This window comes from Dipodomys merriami, unplaced genomic scaffold, assembly GCF_024711535.1.
Source record: "Dipodomys merriami isolate MVZ:Mamm:240054 unplaced genomic scaffold, mDipMer1.0.p SCAF_1, whole genome shotgun sequence".
NCBI classification, from domain to species: domain Eukaryota; kingdom Metazoa; phylum Chordata; class Mammalia; order Rodentia; family Heteromyidae; genus Dipodomys; species Dipodomys merriami.
The window spans coordinates 38,750,768-38,771,576 of NW_027202270.1; the positions used below are offsets into that span (position 1 = coordinate 38,750,768).

Genomic DNA, 20,809 nt, shown 5'->3' on the forward strand with positions numbered 1-20,809 from the left:
CTGCGATCCTCAGAGCTCTGCCTCCTGAGTAGCTAGGATTACAGGTGTGAGCCACCAGTGCCTGGCTTACATGCTATTTTTAATGCCAGGAAATATGGCTTTTTGGAAGAAGTGATAAGTCCAAGTCAGGGAAAGAAATATATATTTGCAAGATGAGTCATGTAAAAAAGCAAAGAAGCTATAAAGACCATGGAGACAGAGTCAAGAGGTTTAGGAATCAAACTCCCACTGGCCAAAGAGAAGAAAATTTGAGCACAAATATAATAAAAATTAATAATAAATTAAAATACATCTAATGAATTAAAACACATTTAAAGTATCATTCCAACATGTTAACTAACGGGTTGATGAGGGGGGTGATTTGCCTGTGACTGAGTATTCCACAAATGACTCAAAAATGAATGGTAATTAAAATATCAACTTTTAGCAACCCTTAACAGATTTAGCCAATGACCATGAATATATCAACAGCTCTTTTATTTACTTCTGTATTTGCTTTGTGCAACCTGATTCTTCGTGCTTTATGAATGCTGCCATGATAGGCTGAATAATGGAACCCAAAGATAGCCTCATCCTGATCCATAGGACGTGTAACTGTTAACTTACAATGCAAAAAAAAAAAAAATCCCTTTGAGCTGGGCACCGGTGGCTCACACCTATAATCCTCGAAGCTCAGGAGACTGAGGTGTGAGGATCATGGTTCAAAGCCAGCCTGGGCAGGAAAGTTCATGAGACTCTTATCTCCAATTAACCACCACAAAACCAGATGTGGTGCTGTGGTAGAGCGCTTGCCTTGAGCTGAAGAGCTCAGGGACAGTGCCCCGGCCCAAAATTCAGGCCCCAGAACTGGCCAAAAAAAAAAAAAATCCCCTTGTAGATGTTATTAAGAATCTTGAGGGGCTGGAAATGTGGCTTAGTGGTAGAGTGCTTGCCTAGCATGCATGAAGCCCTGCATTTGATTTCTCAGTACCACATAAACAGAAAAAGCCAGAAGTTGTGCTCTGGCTCAAGTGGTAGAGTGTTAGCCTTGAGCAAAAGCAGCTCAGGGACAGTACCCAGGCCCTGAGTTCAGGCCCCACGTAGAGCACATGGGCAGCAAAGATGGCGCTGAGAGGGAATTGAGTGGGCAGAGCCTGATTTACTGTAGAGCACATGGGCAGCAAAGATGGCGCTGAGAGGGAATTGAGTGGGCAGAGCCCGATTTACTGTAGAGCACATGGGCAGCAAAGATGGTGCTGAGAGGGAGTTGAGTGGGCAGAGCCTGATTTACTGTAGAGCACATGGGCAGCAAAGATGGCGCTGAGAGGGAGTAGAATGGGCAGAGCCCAATTTGCTTTCCGTTCAGTGCTTAACCAGCCCATGGAAGCTTAGGTGCATGATAGGGTATGATCTTGACAGTGATTGGTTCCTCTTCCTCCCCTGCCATGCCACCCGCTCTTTTTTGCTTTAAAAAGGACTTGCTCTGTGTTTATAAACGAGTTTTTTTCCTGCTTGACTTGATTCCCTGCTGTGTCTGATTGTCTCGGGCTGAGGGAGGCTGGGGAATGGCAAGCAGCCGGACTTACCTTTCCTTGGACCCTGTCGACTTACCTTTCCTCGGACCCTGTCCGTCTGTCCTGGTACGAAGACCCAACAGCCCCAGAACTGGCCAAAATAATCTTAAGATGGAGAGATGATCCTGGATTATGTAGCTGGGCCCTAAATTTCATCACAAGAACTCTTATAATAAAAGGAAGGCAGAAGAGAATTCAGAACAGAAGGAGAGAAGACAATGTAAGCCAGAAACAGAAAGATGCAAAAGACATGTTTTTCTTGAGCTGCCAAAAGAAATGAACTCCTCTTAGTTTTAGTCATGAAAGACTCACTTTGGACTGCTAGCTTTCAGACCTCTAACAAAAGAGGTATGTGCTGTCTTTATCCATTAAATTTGATTACAGCATTAATTGAAAACTAATACAACTATAAACCTGGGTTTATTTACTACAATTATAATTTGTAAAAGTGGACTGCAGAATCTCTAAAATCACATATGTCATTTATCACCTCTGTCCAGTAAAAATATTGAAGGATTCTCTCTTACGGTTTTCCAAAGCTACTGAAAAGACTATATGTGTGATGGCTCTTTGGAGGCAGCCTAGGTTCAAGTTCTGGCACCTGCTGAGTTTGTTAAACGGCATTAGCCAAGATTTGTTTCAGATGTTAACAATGAAAGGTAAAGCACCTAGGGATAGGGATGTAGGTCACGAGTAGGAGTGCTTGTCCAGTATATACAAAAGGTGCTGGGCTCACCCTCCAGGAGTGCAAGTCCCTTTCTCTCCCAAAAGCTGAAGTGAATAACCTAAAAGGTTTTAATATAGTATTAGCTATTTTGGCACATTTTGTGTTACTATAACAAAATATTTAAGACTGGTAATTGTTTTTGTGATCAGGGCCTACCATCTGCCAGTCAAGAGCTCTACTACTGAGCTATACCCCTTCAGTCCTACGTCTGGGTAATTTAAAGAAAATAAATTTATTTCTCACAGTTCTAGAGGCTGAGAAGTCTAGAAGTATGGTCCGTACACTGCCATCTGGCAAGGGCTTTCATGCTGGCTACCATGGCAAACAGCAAATGAGCTCACGAGAGACTCAAGCAAATGAGCTCACAGGAGTCAGTCAGGCCAATAGTTGGCCAACTTCTTAGTAACAATCCATTCCCAAATCACTAATCAATCCCAGGATAACCAGGGCATCTGTTCACAGAGGCAGAGCTATGAATCACTAGCTGCTTCCTAAAGCTCCTATTTCTTTCTATTGTCACAATGGCAAATACACTTCAACTTTAGGCATGTCCATCCATTCAGCTAAATTGTCTGTGGAAAATCATCTTTGCATCAAATAAGATAAAAAGCTTAATATGTTCCATTAAATATCATGACCTATGTTTGATAAAAGTTAGAAAAGTTTGAAGAAGTTAGAAAATGGCATTGAATTTGTAGGACTGATACTGTGATCTTGAACATGATTGACTATTAAAGCCATGCTGGGAGGATTCTCAGTCCTTTCACCTGTGCAATCAAGCTACAAGGAATTCTATACAGATGCCCATTTAGGTCCTATCCAAGTGCCACTGAGAAATAAATGTGCAAAATCTATTCTGAGGCAGACCTATTCTAGGAACATAGGTGTTACTTACAAGCTTTGTATAGAACCAGTTTTAGTTGAACAATACCATTTCTTCAGAATACAGGGATTAAGGAAGAGATCTATTTTTTTTTTCTGTGTACTTAAGAATATTTTGGAAAATTGTTCTAAAAAACACACAAAATGGGACATTTGATAATGGAAATATTAATGACATAAATACAAAGGTACTTTATTCTACAGAACAGAGGAGGAATAATTGAGATTATTTAAAATACAACTTCAAAGTACATGTGAAGCTTAAAAATAACTCAATATGTAATAAAAATGTGAAAAATACTTTTAATTCATAAAAATAAGCACAATGAGAGCATGCAGAAAATTCTGAGATAGTTAAGCAAGCATTTGGGGAAAGAACCTTAGTGAAGAATGATTGAATGTGGAGGACTTTGATTTTCTTGGCGAGAAAATCCAATTTTCTTATTTCTCTTAAAAAAAAATTTTTTTTTTGTCAGTCATGGGGCTTGAACTCTGGGTCTGCATGCTGTCCCTAAGCTCTTCATTCAGGTCAAGGTGAGCACTCTACCACTTGGACCAAAGCACCACTACCATTTTTCTGGTGGTTAATTGGAGGTTAAGAGTCTCCAGGACTTTCCTTCCTGCCTGAGGTGGATACGAGCTGCAATCCTCAGCCTCCTGAGTAGCTAGGCTTGCAGGAGTGAGCCACCGGTGCCTGGCTTCTGATTTAATTCCTTAGATAATAGCCTGAGTTTAAAGAGCAATTTAAACTATTACAGACTTATTGAGATTATCCTTAGTAAACTTTAAAACTAATGAAGGATTTCAGGAAAAAAATGGGGGTGTCATTGTTTTTTGTCCATGATCTGTGGATAACTTACTTGGGCCAGTCACTTCAGAGCTTTTTGGAAAATTATATAATACAAATATATAATTATATATTATACAACTATATAAGTATATATATATATTATAGTTGTATATTTGCATTGTATATTTATGTTATATGTAATATGTATAATACATGTTAACACATTATATAATATACACATATATATATGCGTACACACACACACTCACTGTTCCGCCCAGATCCCGGGTCCCCAGCGGCCGCCGCGGAGCCGATGCCGATGCACGCACGCACGCAAGCGTCATTTATTCGAGCCTGGACTCGAACTGCCAGCGGCGCAGCGGGGCAGAGCGCAGAGCCGCCACCCTTCAGGGAACAGGGTCCTGTCGGGTTTTCGGGGACATTCTAGGCGTCCTGGCGTCACACAGCAAATCCCATCACACGGCGGGAAAGTCAATTCTGAAGGCTGGGTAGTGTCACCGGCGGCGGGGCCGACCCGCTAAGGAGATCGGCTGAGCTTCCCAAGATGGCTGGCTGCAGCCACGGCCGTGTCCGCCCAGCGGTCTCGAGCCGCAACCATCGGGATTTCCTGCAGCTGCCGACTAGCTGTTAGGGGGCTTCCCCCACAGGGGGCTCTTGTGGCCTGGGAGAGGAGACAGCCCCGGGGCAGGCAGTGACAGGTGGACCAGAGAGGGTCATTTACACTACCTACACAGCAAGCGTCCCGGCTAGATCCCAGCACCCAGACAGCCTCCAGACCTCGGACCCCCAGGCCCCCAAGCGGCGGCTTTTCGCTCTGCTCCTCCGCAGGCCTCTCTCGAGGGAGGCCCGCAACGGCCCTGCCCCGCTCCGGCCGGCGTTCCCCTCGCCGTCTCCCCCTCCACTCCCACGGTCCTCCCTCCGCAGTAACTAACTCCTCACTCCCCTCTGCTCAGGACCGCCGGCCTCCTCCAGACTGTTCTCCTCAGGACGGCTCGGGTTTCCTCCGGACTCCCCACTCCTCAGGACCCCGGTTTTTCTCCCTCCCTCCCCCCCCCTCTGGGCCTTAGAGCACGCCGCCTGTGCACACCCCGAGAGGCTGTGTCCCTCCCCCACGAACGGTTTCGAGCCGCCATTCAGGCTCCTCCCCGAAGCCGCCCTCTCTCCAATCCCAACACGAAGCTCACCCTGTGGGGCTCGATGCCCCACCCCCTCCCACAACACACCCGCCCCCTTTCGGCAGCGTGTCCCGCCCCTCTCAGTGGCATGCCCCACCCCTTTCCGAGGGATGGCACGCCCCTCCCGCAGCGCCCCTTGGGGGGCGGTGACGTCAGCCTCTCTATACCCTGCTCTGTCGGGTGGGTGGCCGGGTCTGCGGAGCTACGAGGCTCACCTCTTGATGCCCCGCCCCCTCCAGCAGGCCGGGACACCGAGCCATGCTCACTATTGGGCCCTGCTGATTATCGAGGGCCCCACCTGGAATTCAGTTATAGTGCCTTAACAGGATGGAATCTAAACCTAAATTTTGTTCAGGCTTCACAACACAAAATTGTGCCACTCTTTGGGCTTAAACTCAGCATCTGAGTGCTGTCCTTGAATTCTTTTTTTTTTCTCAAGGCTAGGACTTTACCACTTAAGTCACACCTCTATTTCTGGCTTTTGGTAATTGGAGATAAGTGTCAGGGACTTTCCTGTCTGGGCTGGCTGTGAACAGTGACCCTAGGATCGGGATTAGTGTGAGCTACCAGCACCAGCAGAGATTTATTTAATCATTTTTGAATATTTTATCTTTTAAATAGCTGTACAAAGGAGTTACCATTCAAGACAGCATTTTATGAATATAGTGCATCTTGATCAATGTAGCCCCCTCACAGCATTTTTACACAGCCCTCCCAACGTCTCCTTCCCTCGCTTTTCTTAAATTTTTTTTTACCATTTCACAAAGCAGTTTATGTACATAATGCACCTTGATCTATTTCATCCCTTTAACATCTTCACCCCTCCCCCTTTGAACCCTCATTTCCCTTATTTTTCCCAAGTCTGTGATATACATAATGAATTCTTGACTTCATTCCCCCTGCTTCTTCCCGTCATTCTTCCAACTCTTTCCCACCCTTCCCTCTTGAAAGTACCCATTTACTGGTGCTTACTTTGTTGGGCATTGACTTAGTCTTTCTAAAGAAGTATATTCTATTTGAGCTTTCCATAGTCTATTGCACTACACTTATTTGCCTGCATACCTCCTGGTGTGTTTACTTACAGGCACATTTTAACTACCACAAATGAGGAAAACCATGCAACCTGTTTCTCTGGGTCTGGCTTATTTCACTTAATATAATTTTTCCAAGTCTTTCCATTTCCTTACAAATTACACAAAATCATTCTTTCTAAGGGATACACACACACATACTATATTTTTCTTGATCCTTTTATTCACTGAGGGGCATCTGGACTGATTCTATATCTTGGCTATGGTGAATAATGCTGCACCAAACATGGTTATGCTGGTGGTTTTAATGTAGCCTGTTGTTTTCACTTTTTCCCCATCTAAATTCAAGGAAGCATCAAATCCACTGTTTAAAGGAGAGAAAAAATCTGTTAGGTCCTACAGGAAAATAGTTGTCCACATCATACAACTGCTTGGTGAAGTAGCTGCCAGAGAGATAGCTACAGTCATAAATCAGTTCAACCTATACCTGTTAATATTCAATCTTGGGTTATCTGGTGACTTTCCTTCTGAGCAGATTAACTGTTGTGTTTATCCTGGTGTGTCAATTAACATTTATATCCAGTAAACTAAACTGAAACTAAGAAACCATTTTGAACAATAGTTCAATATCACTGGGTCTTTATGCACACATTACAAATTAGTTCTGGAAAACTTTAAACTTAGACAAGGGAACTGACTTATGTTAATCATGGCTCTAGAATCATAAACTATGCAAATTAAAATTTCATGCATTTTGTCCTTATTTTCAATGTGCTTCCAAGGTACTTTGTTACAACAATGAAGTGGTAAGGTATATATCTTGTCATTTCAAATTCTTTTTCCCTTTGCATCACTCTAAGCTAAAAAATTTCTGGTACTTACCAGGAAAAGGACACAGGAAAAAAAATGTGTGTACTCTAGCTACTCATGTCCCATTTCTTGTTCAGTGTAATCCTAGAAACTTACCCATGGGAAAAGATATTACAAGGTCCTTATATCTCTGTGAATGCACAATATCCAGATGACTGGGTACCATCGCATAAATGCACCATAAAGTGGACCAGGCTGTGAAAAGGCCCCAGAACATCATCTAGTGGACTGACAACCAATATTTGTTTTAGAAGAAACTGACTTGAGAATTCTAGTGACCTAAAGGTTGACATGTTTTCTTTGATACTAATAGTATGTTTTCTTGAAGGACAAATCGTAAATATTTACTTTTCATGAATGTACCAACTAAAATCAATCAATTGCCACTTTCACTGGAAATGGCTTTTTCCAGTGACAAGAAATGACAACTCATTTTTCAAAAGAATGGTGCTGTCTAGGGTAGGGTCCTGTTTATCTGTTGCTTAAACAATTAAAAAACAGAAAAGTATTAAAGCAGACAGAAAAAGTTTATTTGAAAGCAAAAGAAAGGCAGTGAAACAGACTATGTAGAGAGTGCTCCAGAGCTGAGTCATCCCAGAGGATGGTTTAGTATGGGGAGTCATCTCGTACCTTCTCCCATGGGCTTTGTATCTGTACAGCCTTGGGTGTTTTTGTTGTTGTTTTTACTGGTTGAGTGGGAACCCAGAGCATTATGGGAAGTAGTGACATGATAGTCCATGTTATCTGTCCCATGCTGTGTCTGTTATTTTTTATTCCCATGTACCTAACTGAGGAGGCCTAGTTCTCCTTCAAGAGAACTACTGGATAAAAGTAAAATGAATTCCTAAGGTTTTTCCCAGGTCCCAAAGATTGAAAACAACGCATCTGAAATTATTTTGAGTGTCTGTCTTCATAAATTACAGCTTCACTTTCATATTCCAGAAACATAAAAAAACTGAAGACGGCTTTCTTAGTCTTTTAAAGTTCAAAATTAAGGGAAAAGTCTCTATTGTCTAGTATCTGCCTTAAAAGCAGTAACTACATCCTGGAAATACTGTCAGAATAAGTACTCGATGTTGTATCTGAAGTCTCTTACTAGAGATATGAATATTTAGTAAACTTGGTGATTTCAGTAAACAGTAATTTTATGAAAAGTCATTAGAGCATAAATAATATACACAAAACCAAAGTCTCTTTATGTAATTTATTTAAAATTTATTGAATTTCCTGTGCTGTTACAAATGTAGTATTCTTATATGCAACATTCATTGAAGAGGCACAATTTTTATTTTGAGGTGGCACATATTTTGACTTTTTTTGGTGAATAATTACTGTTCATTAGGAAATTTAACTACAAGCTATTTTCTGTGGAATGTGCCACTTGACATTCTATTCACAACACAAAATCTTTTTCCATCTCAAGATGACCATATGTGAAGTAACAGTACAGGAGCTCTGTCTTTATATCTTCAATTATAAGCAGAGTAATTTCACATTGGTATCCTTTCAAACAGAAAAATTTGAAATATATCCTTTTGAGGGAAAAAGTTGACCTGGGTAAAGAAGCTGATGCTAACGCTTGTTATGTGGCTGTTAGTCAAGAGATAAAGAGTGGGCTTGGGGAACCAATTTCATTTTGGGCCTCTCTACCAGCTGCGGCCTGGTCAGCCAACTGAAAACTCCCTTTAGAGACAGATATGGCCCCGACTTGGGAGGGAGTGAAGGGGAGCAGCAGGGATTAATCTATGCAATGAAGGATAAATGTCTGCTATCTGATTGGTTACAGTGACTCCTGGAATACAATTGATCTTCTTTGGCATGAGACGAATCTGGTCTTTTAGGCTACAGTTCTGTCTTCCCTTAGTATAGCACTGGCATTTGGACAGAAGTAAAAAAAAAAAGTAGTGACAAGAGTAGCAAAGTGAGCTCTCTTGCACTTGCTAGACAAGTCCTCTACCATTGAGTGATATCTTCAGACTTCCTTTTCTGGTTCTTGAATTGGACTTTCTTACTGATACCTGAGCGTCACTATCAGAACAAAAAGGCTGAGGTAGAGCAGGGATGATGGAATGGGCAGCCAGCAGGTGTGTTCCCATCTTACTTCCCATCTACCTTAAAATTCTCTGGGGACAAAGGGTGCTGTTAACAGTGTATATGTTGTTCCAGGTTCTAGATCTACTCAGAAACTTTGGAGGGAAATTCAGGAATGAGGAAGGAACGATCTCTGCTCCACTCAGAGAACATGTTTCTTTCCTAGTTTCCATTTCTCTTTCACTTATTCTTGCTTTTTCTCTTCATCCACACCGAACATTAATCATGCAGTATTAGCTTATCCCTGAAAAGGGTTCTAATTTACTGTAATAGGGTTTAGAGTATGCTTTTTCTTTGCACAGGGATAAGTTCACTGGGCTTTAACATTTCCTTTCCATTGATTTTCCAAAATCAAGCTTAGCAATTTTTTGCCTAGATGAGGAATCAAAGTACTAGAAGAAAGAAAAGCCATGGGAGTTTCAAATGTTTGTTACCACAGTAGGGTGACTAGATTATAGTAATGTGTTTTGCATTTCAGAAAACTAGAAGCAAAAGATTTGGAAAGTTTTCACCATAAATGATTAATGTTTGAAGAGACAAATATTTTGGATCTGATTTAAACACTGCACAATGTACACATGTACTTAAAAACCACAAAAGGTACCTTTAATTTGTATGTTTTTTTAATATATCAAGTAAAAGTAAGTTTGAGTTTTAAAATGCTGTGGTATAAAAAGTAGGGTGGAGGAAGCAAATAATAAGAAATCTACCATAAACACCTCTGACATTTTCAAAATACCATCTCAGGAGTCATTCTGGATTCCTGTGGCCATGTTATGATATTTCATTATACACCTGAGGAAACACTTTCCAGGGCTTCCTCAGTATCCCTAGCTATTTAACATTCGCATTAGTTTGAACTCCTGAAACGCAAAAATTACTTCGTTAATTTACATGGCCATGTCAATAAGAAAAGTAGCTAGAACTTAATGGATTCCTCTTCCTCTTGTAACATGTTACTACATGGTCCACATGTGGGAGGTGACTGAATGAGTTTGCAGACATGTGTCTACCCACATGTACATAGCCTCCTAGGAAAATAACCTATCTGATAAATATAAGAAAATACAGAGTAATACATTTTTTTAAAAAAAGCAGAGGCTGGGAAGGTGGCTCAGTGGTAGAGTGCTTGCCTTGCATGCTTGAGGCCCTGGGTTTGATTCCTCAGCACCACATAAGCAGAAAAAGCCAGAAGTGGCGCTGTGGCTCAAGTGGTAGAGCACTAGCCTTGAGCTGAGGAGCTGAGGGACAGCGCCCAGGCCCGGAGTTCAGGCCCCACAACTGAAACAAAACAAACAAAACAAAACAAAACAGATCAACAATTGGCTCTGGTTAATTGGTAACTATTATGTAAGTCTGGGGAGACATACATATGCCAACATGTTTCAAGCAGTGTGGTCAAATATGTGAAATCCATCATATGTCAGTTATATCTTGGGTTGTTTTTTTTTTAAGCGTCACAGCCTCTTTAATTCCTAAGGAACTGATAGATTAAAAATAATCAAGGGCCGGATAAAGAAGCAGTAGTTTTACATTGTTCTCTCACTTTATGAAGAGTTCAGTTGTTTAGCCTAGTAAGTAACAGTGTTAGACAAAACAGGTGATCCCAGATAGGATAACATATTCCTTTACAACAACTTAATATTCTTCTCTCTACAACTACCATATTTAGAAGGTAGGTTTGTGCTAGAAACAAAACTTGCAAACAAAACAACAACATTTTTGCATCACAGTTTTTCCTATCCATACGAAAATACAAAAGTAACACATCATATATTGAGGTAAATTTTAATCTATGAACAATCAATAGTGTCCCAAGAGAGGAAATAAAGTTTCTAATATTGAATGACTTCAAATTATACACAAGTACTATGTATGTCTCTAATGTTAACGCGTTGGTGCAAAGAAACAGACATGTATACTTATACCCTTCACAATGTTAGGACAAGAGGAAAGAAGTCAGATACTGTTTTGGAAATGAAAGGCTTTGTATGACAGGTAAGTGTGCCACCTGTAAGCTGCCTTAATCCTGAAGCATCATTTGTTTAATATGTTGGCCACATGGGTTCTTCACAAAAATGTTTTTAAAGAAGTCATTTAACTAAATCTTTCTAACACAAATTGCCATTTTGTCTAAAAGAATAAGGTCTTATAACTCTACAACATATGTATGTTCTTTGGAATACATTTTAAAGTTAAAATTAAACAATGGCAGGTTCTATTTAAGAGAAAGTTGCATGCAATGTACAGTTTAAAAGTACCAAATTTACAAAATAACTTCAATTAAGAATTAAGAGGATCTAACCCTATCTCCATATAGAGTAGTTTTCAGTAACTGGGAAGCTTTTTGAAAAAGAAAACCATAAATACAAACAACAAAACTACCATTAAAGAAAAACAACAAAAATTCCCACATTTTAATTTTAACTTCATTGACACATTTTTCTATAGTTTCCCCCAAAGAACATTTCTAAAGCACAAAGAAGATTCATAATAATTTAATTAGATCCATTTTATATATCCTGAACATGTCTCTCATAGAAATAAACTAATACTTTGTACACAAACTTTATTTACTGTGCCACATTCATACTGTACTGAGCACTGAGCCAAGTGCAAACATTTACTACACTCCCTGATGTGTGTGGAGCTCTGCTCCTATAAACACTTCATTATCTAGATGACAGAGAACAAGATTAGACAAGATGGTAATTAAAATCCACAAGCTAATACACAAATGGACTTTAGATTATGATTCCAAACTCTTCTCCAGTCTCAGCTATAATCACTATTAAGCAAAACAGTTTAAGCAGATCTGCCTCCTTAGCCCCTACCTGTCCCCATGGATAGGCACTAATGACTGATTAGTGGGAGGTTGAAAGGCATGGAGCCAGAATAACCCAAAGGAACAAAAGGTTTGGAGAGTTGACAGCTTGGCATCCTTTGTATTGAAAAAAATCCTTTCTCTTACAAAATTGTATTTGGTCCCCCACCTTTACATATAATTAACATGGACCATTGAGAGGTATTCTAAGAGGGAGGTGCAATTTTTATAACTGCTTGGAAATTATAAAAAAAAAGGTATTTCAAAGTAATTCATGATAAGGAATGATGTAATAAGAAAAACAATAAAGAAATAGCAAAACTAGAAAGCAAATTTGCACCTTAGGTAGCTGCATTCAAAATCAAAACAATTAGTTTTTGGTGGGTCTGTCCAAGTGCTGGCTTGTGTCATCAAGCTGTTCAGTCTAGCAAAGTCCACACCATCATTTTCACTTAGTACTGCTTTCCTTAATGGCCATTTCTAACAAGAGAAAGGAGATGGCAAACAAACCACAGGAGAGGTAAACAGACATGTCAAGTCTTAATCTATCCTAGATCACTTTAGGGAAAACCAAAAAAAGTGTTCCTGACATAACAATGGTTTATATAAAATTCCAAGGGCTACATAGGTTTTATGAAAAAATTGAGTAATACTTTTTTTTTGTGCCAGTCTTGGGGCTTGAACTCAGGGCCTGGGCACTGTTCCTGAGCTGCTTTTGCTCGAGGCTAGTACTCTACCACTTGAGCCCCAGTGCCACTTCCAGCCTTTTCTGTTTATGTGGTGCTGAGAAATGGAATCCAGGGCTTCATGCATGCTAGGCAAACACTCTACCCTTAAGCCATATTCCCAGCCCAATACTCTACCTTTTTGCTGTTTAGTTTCTAAGGCCCAAATAAGGTATAGATGAAATTCCCATGGGGTAACACTTAGAATTTCTATAACCACTATGTGGTTACAGAAAAGGTATTGCGGCCAGTAACTACAGTAATGTAAATGCCTGATCAGGAGAGACTACTGAATAAGGTATTATAGAGCATTATCTAAAATTTAGTCATTCACTTGAATGGAAATAATTAGGGTATTCAACTCCCAAAAGAGGTTTATAACATGACATTATAAAATGTAGTGATTTAAATTAATTTGACATTTTTCTCATTCTCATCTTGCAATTTGAATCAGTATTTCAGGTTACCCATTTGATTTGGAGTCTGCAACAGCTCTTTAGTTAAGGTCTTATCTACTATTTTTCTTTTTTCTCAAGAAGAATCCAAATGCTATATACAGTAATGCTTCCTGATAGGTCTTGGGTTCTCTTCCACTTTTCTGACTGATACCACATCTTCTGGTCACCAGAGACTTTGCCTTCTTTTTCTAATTGTAGAAACTTTATGCTGCAGGATTCTTTTCTTATATTTAGCCTATCTTAGGACTGTCCTGGGAAATTTTATTAAGTATGGGCCCAAACCACAGCACATAGTACTTAAGCTTTACCAATCATAGAAAACTCTGTAAGGAAGCCAACAGGATTCTGATTAAATTCTAATTAAAACTAAAGACCCGCATCTTGAAGCCTCAAGTATTTTGAAAATAAAGGGAGTTAAAAGAATGAACAGGAAAACAAAATCAATGAAAAGAGGAAGATTTTATAACCATAGGGCAAGTCACCTACAGATTAAAAATGGTATTTCAAGTACTTGAGAAAAGTGTTTAAGAGGAATGTGTAGATCTGGTGATGAATTAAGGAATTTATTTGAGAATAAAATTCCATTCTAACAAATGCAAATTGTAACATAGTGTATGGACTTAGATGAAAGGCGGAATGAGTTTCAGGATAACTCAAATATTGCTCCATCTAGTGGAAATTTTAGAGTTTCTTCTTATATGTGCATCAGTGGGTTTTTAGATTATGATGATAAACTCTTCTCTTTTGTTTGATAGTGAGTTAGCCATTATTAGGAATGCTTTGCTGAGGAGATATAACACTTAAAATCAACATCTCATAGCAAAATACAAAATTTCAGTAACATTGTTATCAGAGTTTAAAATAACACTTAAATTCTGATGGTAAGAATCTAAGAATAAAAATCTAACAATAAAATATATGTAATTTTATAATTTGCTAGGAAAATCTCTAGAGATTTTTTTAAACATACAAGTATTTATGTAGTCATCTATCTACGTGCAGAAACTTAGGAATACTGATGCAAGTTTCCTACAAAAGCTTCTGTATATTATAGTGAAGGAAAAAAAGAAATCCTAAAGTATGCAAAATACATTTCTGCCTGCCCTCTCCCCTTTGGGATGAATGAATTCTTTAGCTTAAGATTTATATTTCTGCCCCTATCAAGGTAAGTGCTTAATATGTAGTCATGTATCATACAGACTTGAAAAAAAATAGGAAATAGGATTTTGCATAGGATTCACTTAATAAAGCAAATAAGCTAGTAGCATCCTTGTTTCTGTTCTCAGCGGTATTTGAATAGTGTCATGGGTTAGAGATGTGCCTTACATTGTGCTTCACTCAAAAACAGTAATTTTTATATACTACAAAGTCCATACATACATTCCATAGGCTTTTTTGTTATTTCCTTCCAAAGTTTTAACACTGATGACAAATGTCCAAATGACACAGATTTTACTAAATAATGGGGCACACTGAAGTTGGAAGGAAGAGGGATGGTTTATTATTGACAGATAGGAACTTAATGAGCATCCTGAACATAGAGTTCTACTAAGGACATCTTTTCTTTCTTACCCTTTAAGATATACCATATAGTAACTGACTTATCAAAGTAAAGCACATGTTATTCACTTATTCAATCCAATTAGGCGAGGTGAATCATTGTTCTGATCAAGGAAGTGAATCATGCCACGATTCAAAAGATCTGTCCTTCACATAAACCTATGAGATCACCTTAAAAATGATTTATTGTACATCTTTGCATTTCTTAAGGCATGAACAATGGCGTACAGATGGAACAGGTGCTGGGAAGCATCAAGTCTGTTTCAACAAGGCTGGCATGAGCATACCACATCCAGAACACACTTGACATTTGAGCCACCCTACGGCAGTGGCCCAGGAGCTCCTATGGGAAGGGGATGGTGCTTCCAGACAAGAGACCAAACATGTAGTTTCTATGTTTTTTTTTTTTTTTTAACACTTTTCATCATCTTTAAGCACCAATTTTTCCTTTTTCATTTTTCCTTACAAATGCTTCAGGCTTTGGATTTTTATCTTCTGTTCCTTTTATTCTGCTTTCTGAGGGCGTGAAATATATATGTATATATATATATATATATACATATATGTGTGTGTATACATATACATATATATATATATATATATATATACATAATGGGTTTTTTAAGTTTTTTTTTTTAAGGAATATGGTTGCAGCAAAACAGAAAGGATCCAAAAGTGGTTAGGAACCTGGTCTAATGCACTTTTGAAAATCCATTATAAAGATGAATAGAAAAGCAAATGGTAGGTTTTCAGTCGACCCAGAAACCACGCGTAGCTATACGAAACATAATTGTGCATAGTTATTTATTCATTCAGAGTGTGATATGTTTGCTAGCTTAATGTCTCCAGTTTACCAAAGAACAGGGCTGTCTACTTTGCTAAACCCAGGGTCCTTTCGAAGCTCCCAGTAGGTGTCGTTAGAAACCCAGGCTTCTCTTTGATTTGCATCAATAACTTTTCTGTGGAAATATAAAACTCAGCATTAGCTACAAACCACATCAAGGTCACTTGATAATTGTACCCTTATTCATACAGAAGCAGTAATTTTCAAGCTGGTTCATGTCATATCTAGCAATAATGGATAATTTCCATATTTTTGGCCAGAAATGAATTAATTTTTATTGTTACAGGCTTGAAATGGAAGCAGGTAAAAGAAAGACTGAGGACAGAAGCAAATTACCTCCAAAGAGACAGAAAGCAAAGGACCCCAAACATAGCTTATAAAAATACTATAATCAAGTGCTCCTACCGCCAGGCTCAAGCATAGTTTTTACTTTCTGTTCAGGGGAGAGCATGCAGCATCAGTTCCTCAGAGAGCTTTTGTGAGGTGCAGGTATACAGGGGTCCTCTTCAGATACTTGAAGGGCAAGGCTGCATTTCTACCCATGGCAGTCACGAATGGCAACTCTAAGGGATGTGAGGCTACTCAGAGTTGGATTGGCCCTGGAATTGTCCACAGATGGATCTAGAAACTACAGGTTCATCTGTGTGAAGTACCAGAGGGCCCAAATCTGAGAAGATGTAAACTCTCTGTGATGAAAGCAAAAGGAAATCCTTATGAACTCAAGAGTGACCCAGGCCCTTAATGAGGTGCTGGGACACGTTTCTACCAATCTAAATGGTGCAGCTGATGGACAAAGCCTTTTGGGGTGAGATCCTCATTCTCTTCTATCATCAACAGAAAGAAAAGATCTACAGAGAAGCATTCCTTTCTATAGTTACTAACTTTTCCCATGTAAAATCTGGTTCAGTATTTTCACTGTCAAAACTAAAGTTAACAAAGTTGAAGTTAATGTTTATCAGAGTTCCCTGGACACTACATTATCCCTCACTTAATTTTCATCTCTGGTTTCTCATGGCTTGTCACATCCATTTATAAAGCATTTGGCGGTCATGGAATGGAAACTCTGAAGGATCTGATGCTACCCAGAGTTGGTTTGTTTAGTCAACAGATGGATCTAGAAACTACAGAAGGACTACTTACTTAAAAATGCTACTTACTTAAAAAATTTTGGTATATGTTCAAGGTTGTTTTCTTCCATGTATCGTCTTCGAGATCTTTGGAGTTCTTCTACTCTTAGCTTCTCTGCTGCTGCAGCTTCTAAATTTCCTTCTTCCAAAAATCTGATCAGAAAGCAGTTGATATTTCAAACGTTATTCTCCCTTTAGAAAAGTAAGTCTCACTGGCATAAGATTACACTCTGGGTGCTGTGAATGAACAGGGGACAGTACACAGTAGCAGTGCATGGTGGTCCTGTGGAACTGACCTTTACCTCTGTCCCTCTCTCAATTATTAGGCTCTTCATTCACATGGAATGAATTGTTGCACTTTGAAAGAAGGGAGAGGTGATGTATTTGGCCTTGAAGACTGCTAGGCTGTCTGGGTTCTATAACTTGAGATTTTTGGGGACTATGGCAGAGTCTAAGGTGAGATCAGCATGAAGTCACAGTTGCACTTCTTTCCCACAATACCAAAAGGCACTTGCTAAAGGCTTGGATGGAGGGTGGTAACTGGCTATTCTCTATCTATTTTGAGAACACACTGAGAGGCAAGGGAGCTTTCCTGTTTGGTTGGAGAGAATACGAGTGATCAAAAAAGAAGGTAACAATTGGGGAAATTTTACAAAAAGCTGGTTAATAAAAATAAATAGGATAGAAATTCAGATAAGGAACTTTGAAACAGAATTGTGAAGGAAACAAACAAACCAGACCCAAAGGTGATTTGCAAATGTTTACATCTCAACATGAGACTGATGATCAAGATAAATTTGAAAGCCGGGCACTGGTGGCTCACGCCTGTAATCCTAGCTACTCAGGAGGCTGAGATCTGAGGATCGCGGTTCAAAGCCAGCCCGGGCAGGAGAGACCGTGAGACTCCTATCTCCAATAAACCACCAGAAAACCGGAAGTGGCGCTGTAGCTCAAGTAGTAGAGCGCTTGCCTTGAGCTGAAGAGCTGAGGGACAGCACCCAGGCCCAGAGTTCAAGCCCCATGACCGACAAAAAAAAAAAAAAAAAAAGATAAATTTGAATGTCAAATAGACTGCAATTCTGGGTGGTGGGTAATAAAGTAGAATAAAATGACATTCAACGGTAGGAGATATTGAAAAATATATCGGACAGCAGAACATTCAATACCAAGAACATTTTAGCAGAAGACAGTTAATGCACAAATACTTAAAAAACGTAAAAGTGGTCATGAATGGAACTTGGATGGCATATAGAATTTTTGAAAAAAGTAGAATGAATTGTGTAAGAGAAGTCATCATGACTATTAGAAACAAATAATAAAAAGAAAGCATCGACCAGGTATGGGTGGCTCATGCATGTAATCCTAGCTACTCTAGAGGTTGAATTCTGAGGATTGTGGTTTGAAACCAGCCCAGGCAGGAAGGTCTGTGAGACTCTTATCTTCAATTGACGATCAAAAAAGTCAGTAGTAGAGCTGTTGCTCAAGTGGAAGAACACTATCCTTGAGTAAAAAAGCTCAGAAACAGTGCCTAGGCCCTGAGTTTAAACCCAAAGGCTGCTCCCCACCCCTCCAAAAAAAATCCCATAAGAATCAGAAAGCATTAAAGACAGTATATTTGGTAAGTCTCATATACTGAGGGACCCAAACATGTTGGGCAAACTCAATATTTAAAAAAAAAATCATAACTGGGTGCCCCTCTAACTTATTCTCTTATTTATAATCAGTTTAAAAGATACTCCATATTAAAGAATAATAGCCTTTAGGGGTTAAAAACACTGGGAAAGGAGTGAATTTCCATTTAGTGCAGAGCTCTTGTATCTGTAGACCTTTCGTAAATGTGAGGATGGAGAAACTTCATGTAGAACACAGCTGTTAAGGCTCATTGGAGGTTTGTGTTGAAAGAAGTCTCTGTTATTATCATCTCTGTTATTATCATCATACTTTACCTAGATTAGAAAACATGTATTTCACTTAACATACTTTTTTCCAGATCCTTCCACTTCTTTGCAAATGATACAATATCATTCTTTCTAAAGGATGAATAAAATTTCATTGTGTAAATACACTGGAGAGACAAAGGTTACATGCTTTCGCTCATATATGGAAGCCAGAAATAGTTTATAAACATATAAGTAAATATCTTGGATTGTATACAAGTGTATATAAATGTATTAGCTGAAATACAGGAGATTCAAGGGAGAACTCAAATAGTATAATTCCTTAGAAAGACAAAGTTTAAAAAATAAACACCAGGAAGTGAGTACTTTAAAGGGGTAGAGTAGGTTCAAGGGGAGAGGGGTAGATGAAGAGAAGTGGGGGAGATTGCACTCAAGAATTCAGTTTATTCTACAAAATTAAGAAAATGAGGGAAGGGGTAAGTTGGGAGGCATGGGGGAGACTGTTGAAAGGGGTGATATTGATCAAGACATATTCTATTCATAACTGCTTTGTTATAAGGCAACTCCTTTGTACACCTACTTAAAGATAAGTTAAAAAAAGACTCAAGTATTAATGAGTGATGTCTATCAGAAGGAATGATGAAATGAATAAGCACATGATGGTGATGAAGTTACATCTTAGTGATCTTTAACACCGTGCTGTGGTCTAAGATGCACCTGAAATACTGCTTCTGTCCTTACCTTTGATCTGGCCTGAATCGGGCATCTGTTGGTGGAAGGAGGTCTTTTAGTACAGGATCTAACTCATTGAGCTCAATGGCAAACCTCGTGAAACCATAGTAGAGCTCATAGTTGGTTGGCATGGAACCTGGAATGAGGCCAATAAATGTGAAAGGTGAACCACTTATAGAAAAGGAAGAAGGCAACTTTTCCTGATGCTTAATTAGTAGTGCCCTTGCTCATAGCAAAATCTGTAATCATGAGCACTAGATTGTTCATGTAATAGATTTTCAAGTAAATTAAATTGCTTGTATTTTGTTAGGTGAGGAAGTTTATGTTGATGGATAAAACTAATAAATTCATGTACTTAATAAAATATAGTATTTTAAAATAAAACTTTGTATTACAGTAGCAGTCTTCACTGGTTAAACTCCACAATTTCATTTCACATACTCAATTGTGGAACCAAATGTTAGGGTGATTAACATTAAAATTTCACCAGAAACACTGTTACTTTACTCCCTTTAAGAAAAGAAAAAGATGTAGATTTAATTAATATTTATTGGTACTTAGTTTATCTTTTTTTCTCTTTTGAGATGGGAGAGGGCTCTCTCATAGCCAGGTTCTTTTCAAACTTCTGGACTCAAACAATCCTCCTACCTCAACCTCCCAGCTGCTGAGACTATAGGCTTGTGCCACCATATCCGGCAGTGAAATCACGTGCATGATACCCAGGTATCACATGTAGTAAGTAGACAAGAGCTCTATATCCCCAGTGCTTACTGGTACTTCTTACTGAACTCAACTTTTACAACAAGCCTGACATATAGTCAGCATTCAGTAGTTACTTATGAATGAATTAGGGCTCGTTCCTCACTGGCAAAAAATTTAATACACATCAGTGTCTTTTAGGAAACAAGTCCATAATTTTAAAGTTAGAAATGAACTGACAAATTCCAATGAAAATAAATGTCATGTGGAGACTTGTTCCACATTTACTTGATAATCATGCTAACACATTACCAGGACTCTCCTGTCTTTTATTAAATGTCAATATATTGCAGTTTATGTGAATGAAAAGATCACTTACTGTGGCAAGTTTCTGAATCTATGGTGGTAGATAGTTGCATTTCCTTTGTTTTATTAGAATAGAAAATAACATGAATAAAGATCGAATTTTACATATGCCAATTCTTTAAACTTAATAAAATGCCTAGTTTTTGAAATGTTTGTATTACATTTACAATGAGCAATGTCAGATTATGTGTGTGTGTGTGTGTGGTGTGCACTGGTACTGGGGCATGAATTCAGGGCCTGGACATTGTTCCTTAGCATTTTTGCCCATGGCTGGCACTATATCACTTGGGCCACACTTAGGCCAGCTTTTTGCTGGTTAATCAATTGGAGATAAGAGTCTCCTGGACTTTCCTGCTTGGGTTGGCTTGGGACCTTAATCCTCAGACATCAGCCTCTAAGGAGTCAGAATAATAGGCCTGAACTACATGTCTGGCTC

General features: G+C 39.0%; 1 protein-coding gene across 10 annotated transcripts in view; it reads right to left on the bottom strand.

Annotated features, from left to right (window-relative positions):
- Positions 1-15,494: 15,494 nt before the first annotated feature.
- The window catches only part of Osbpl6 (oxysterol binding protein like 6), a 190,143-nt gene continuing 184,828 nt past the window's right edge, over positions 15,495-20,809 (bottom strand). For all 10 annotated transcript variants that reach the window (XM_070020161.1, XM_070020210.1, XM_070020202.1 and 7 more), the window contains 3 exons: positions 19,318-19,444; positions 16,709-16,831; positions 15,495-15,666 (listed from right to left, as the gene is read on the bottom strand). In XM_070020161.1, coding sequence (XP_069876262.1) covers positions 15,558-15,666; positions 16,709-16,831; positions 19,318-19,444 — 359 coding nt within the window. In that variant the 3' untranslated portion in view covers positions 15,495-15,557. The remainder of the gene's footprint in view (positions 15,667-16,708; positions 16,832-19,317; positions 19,445-20,809) is intronic.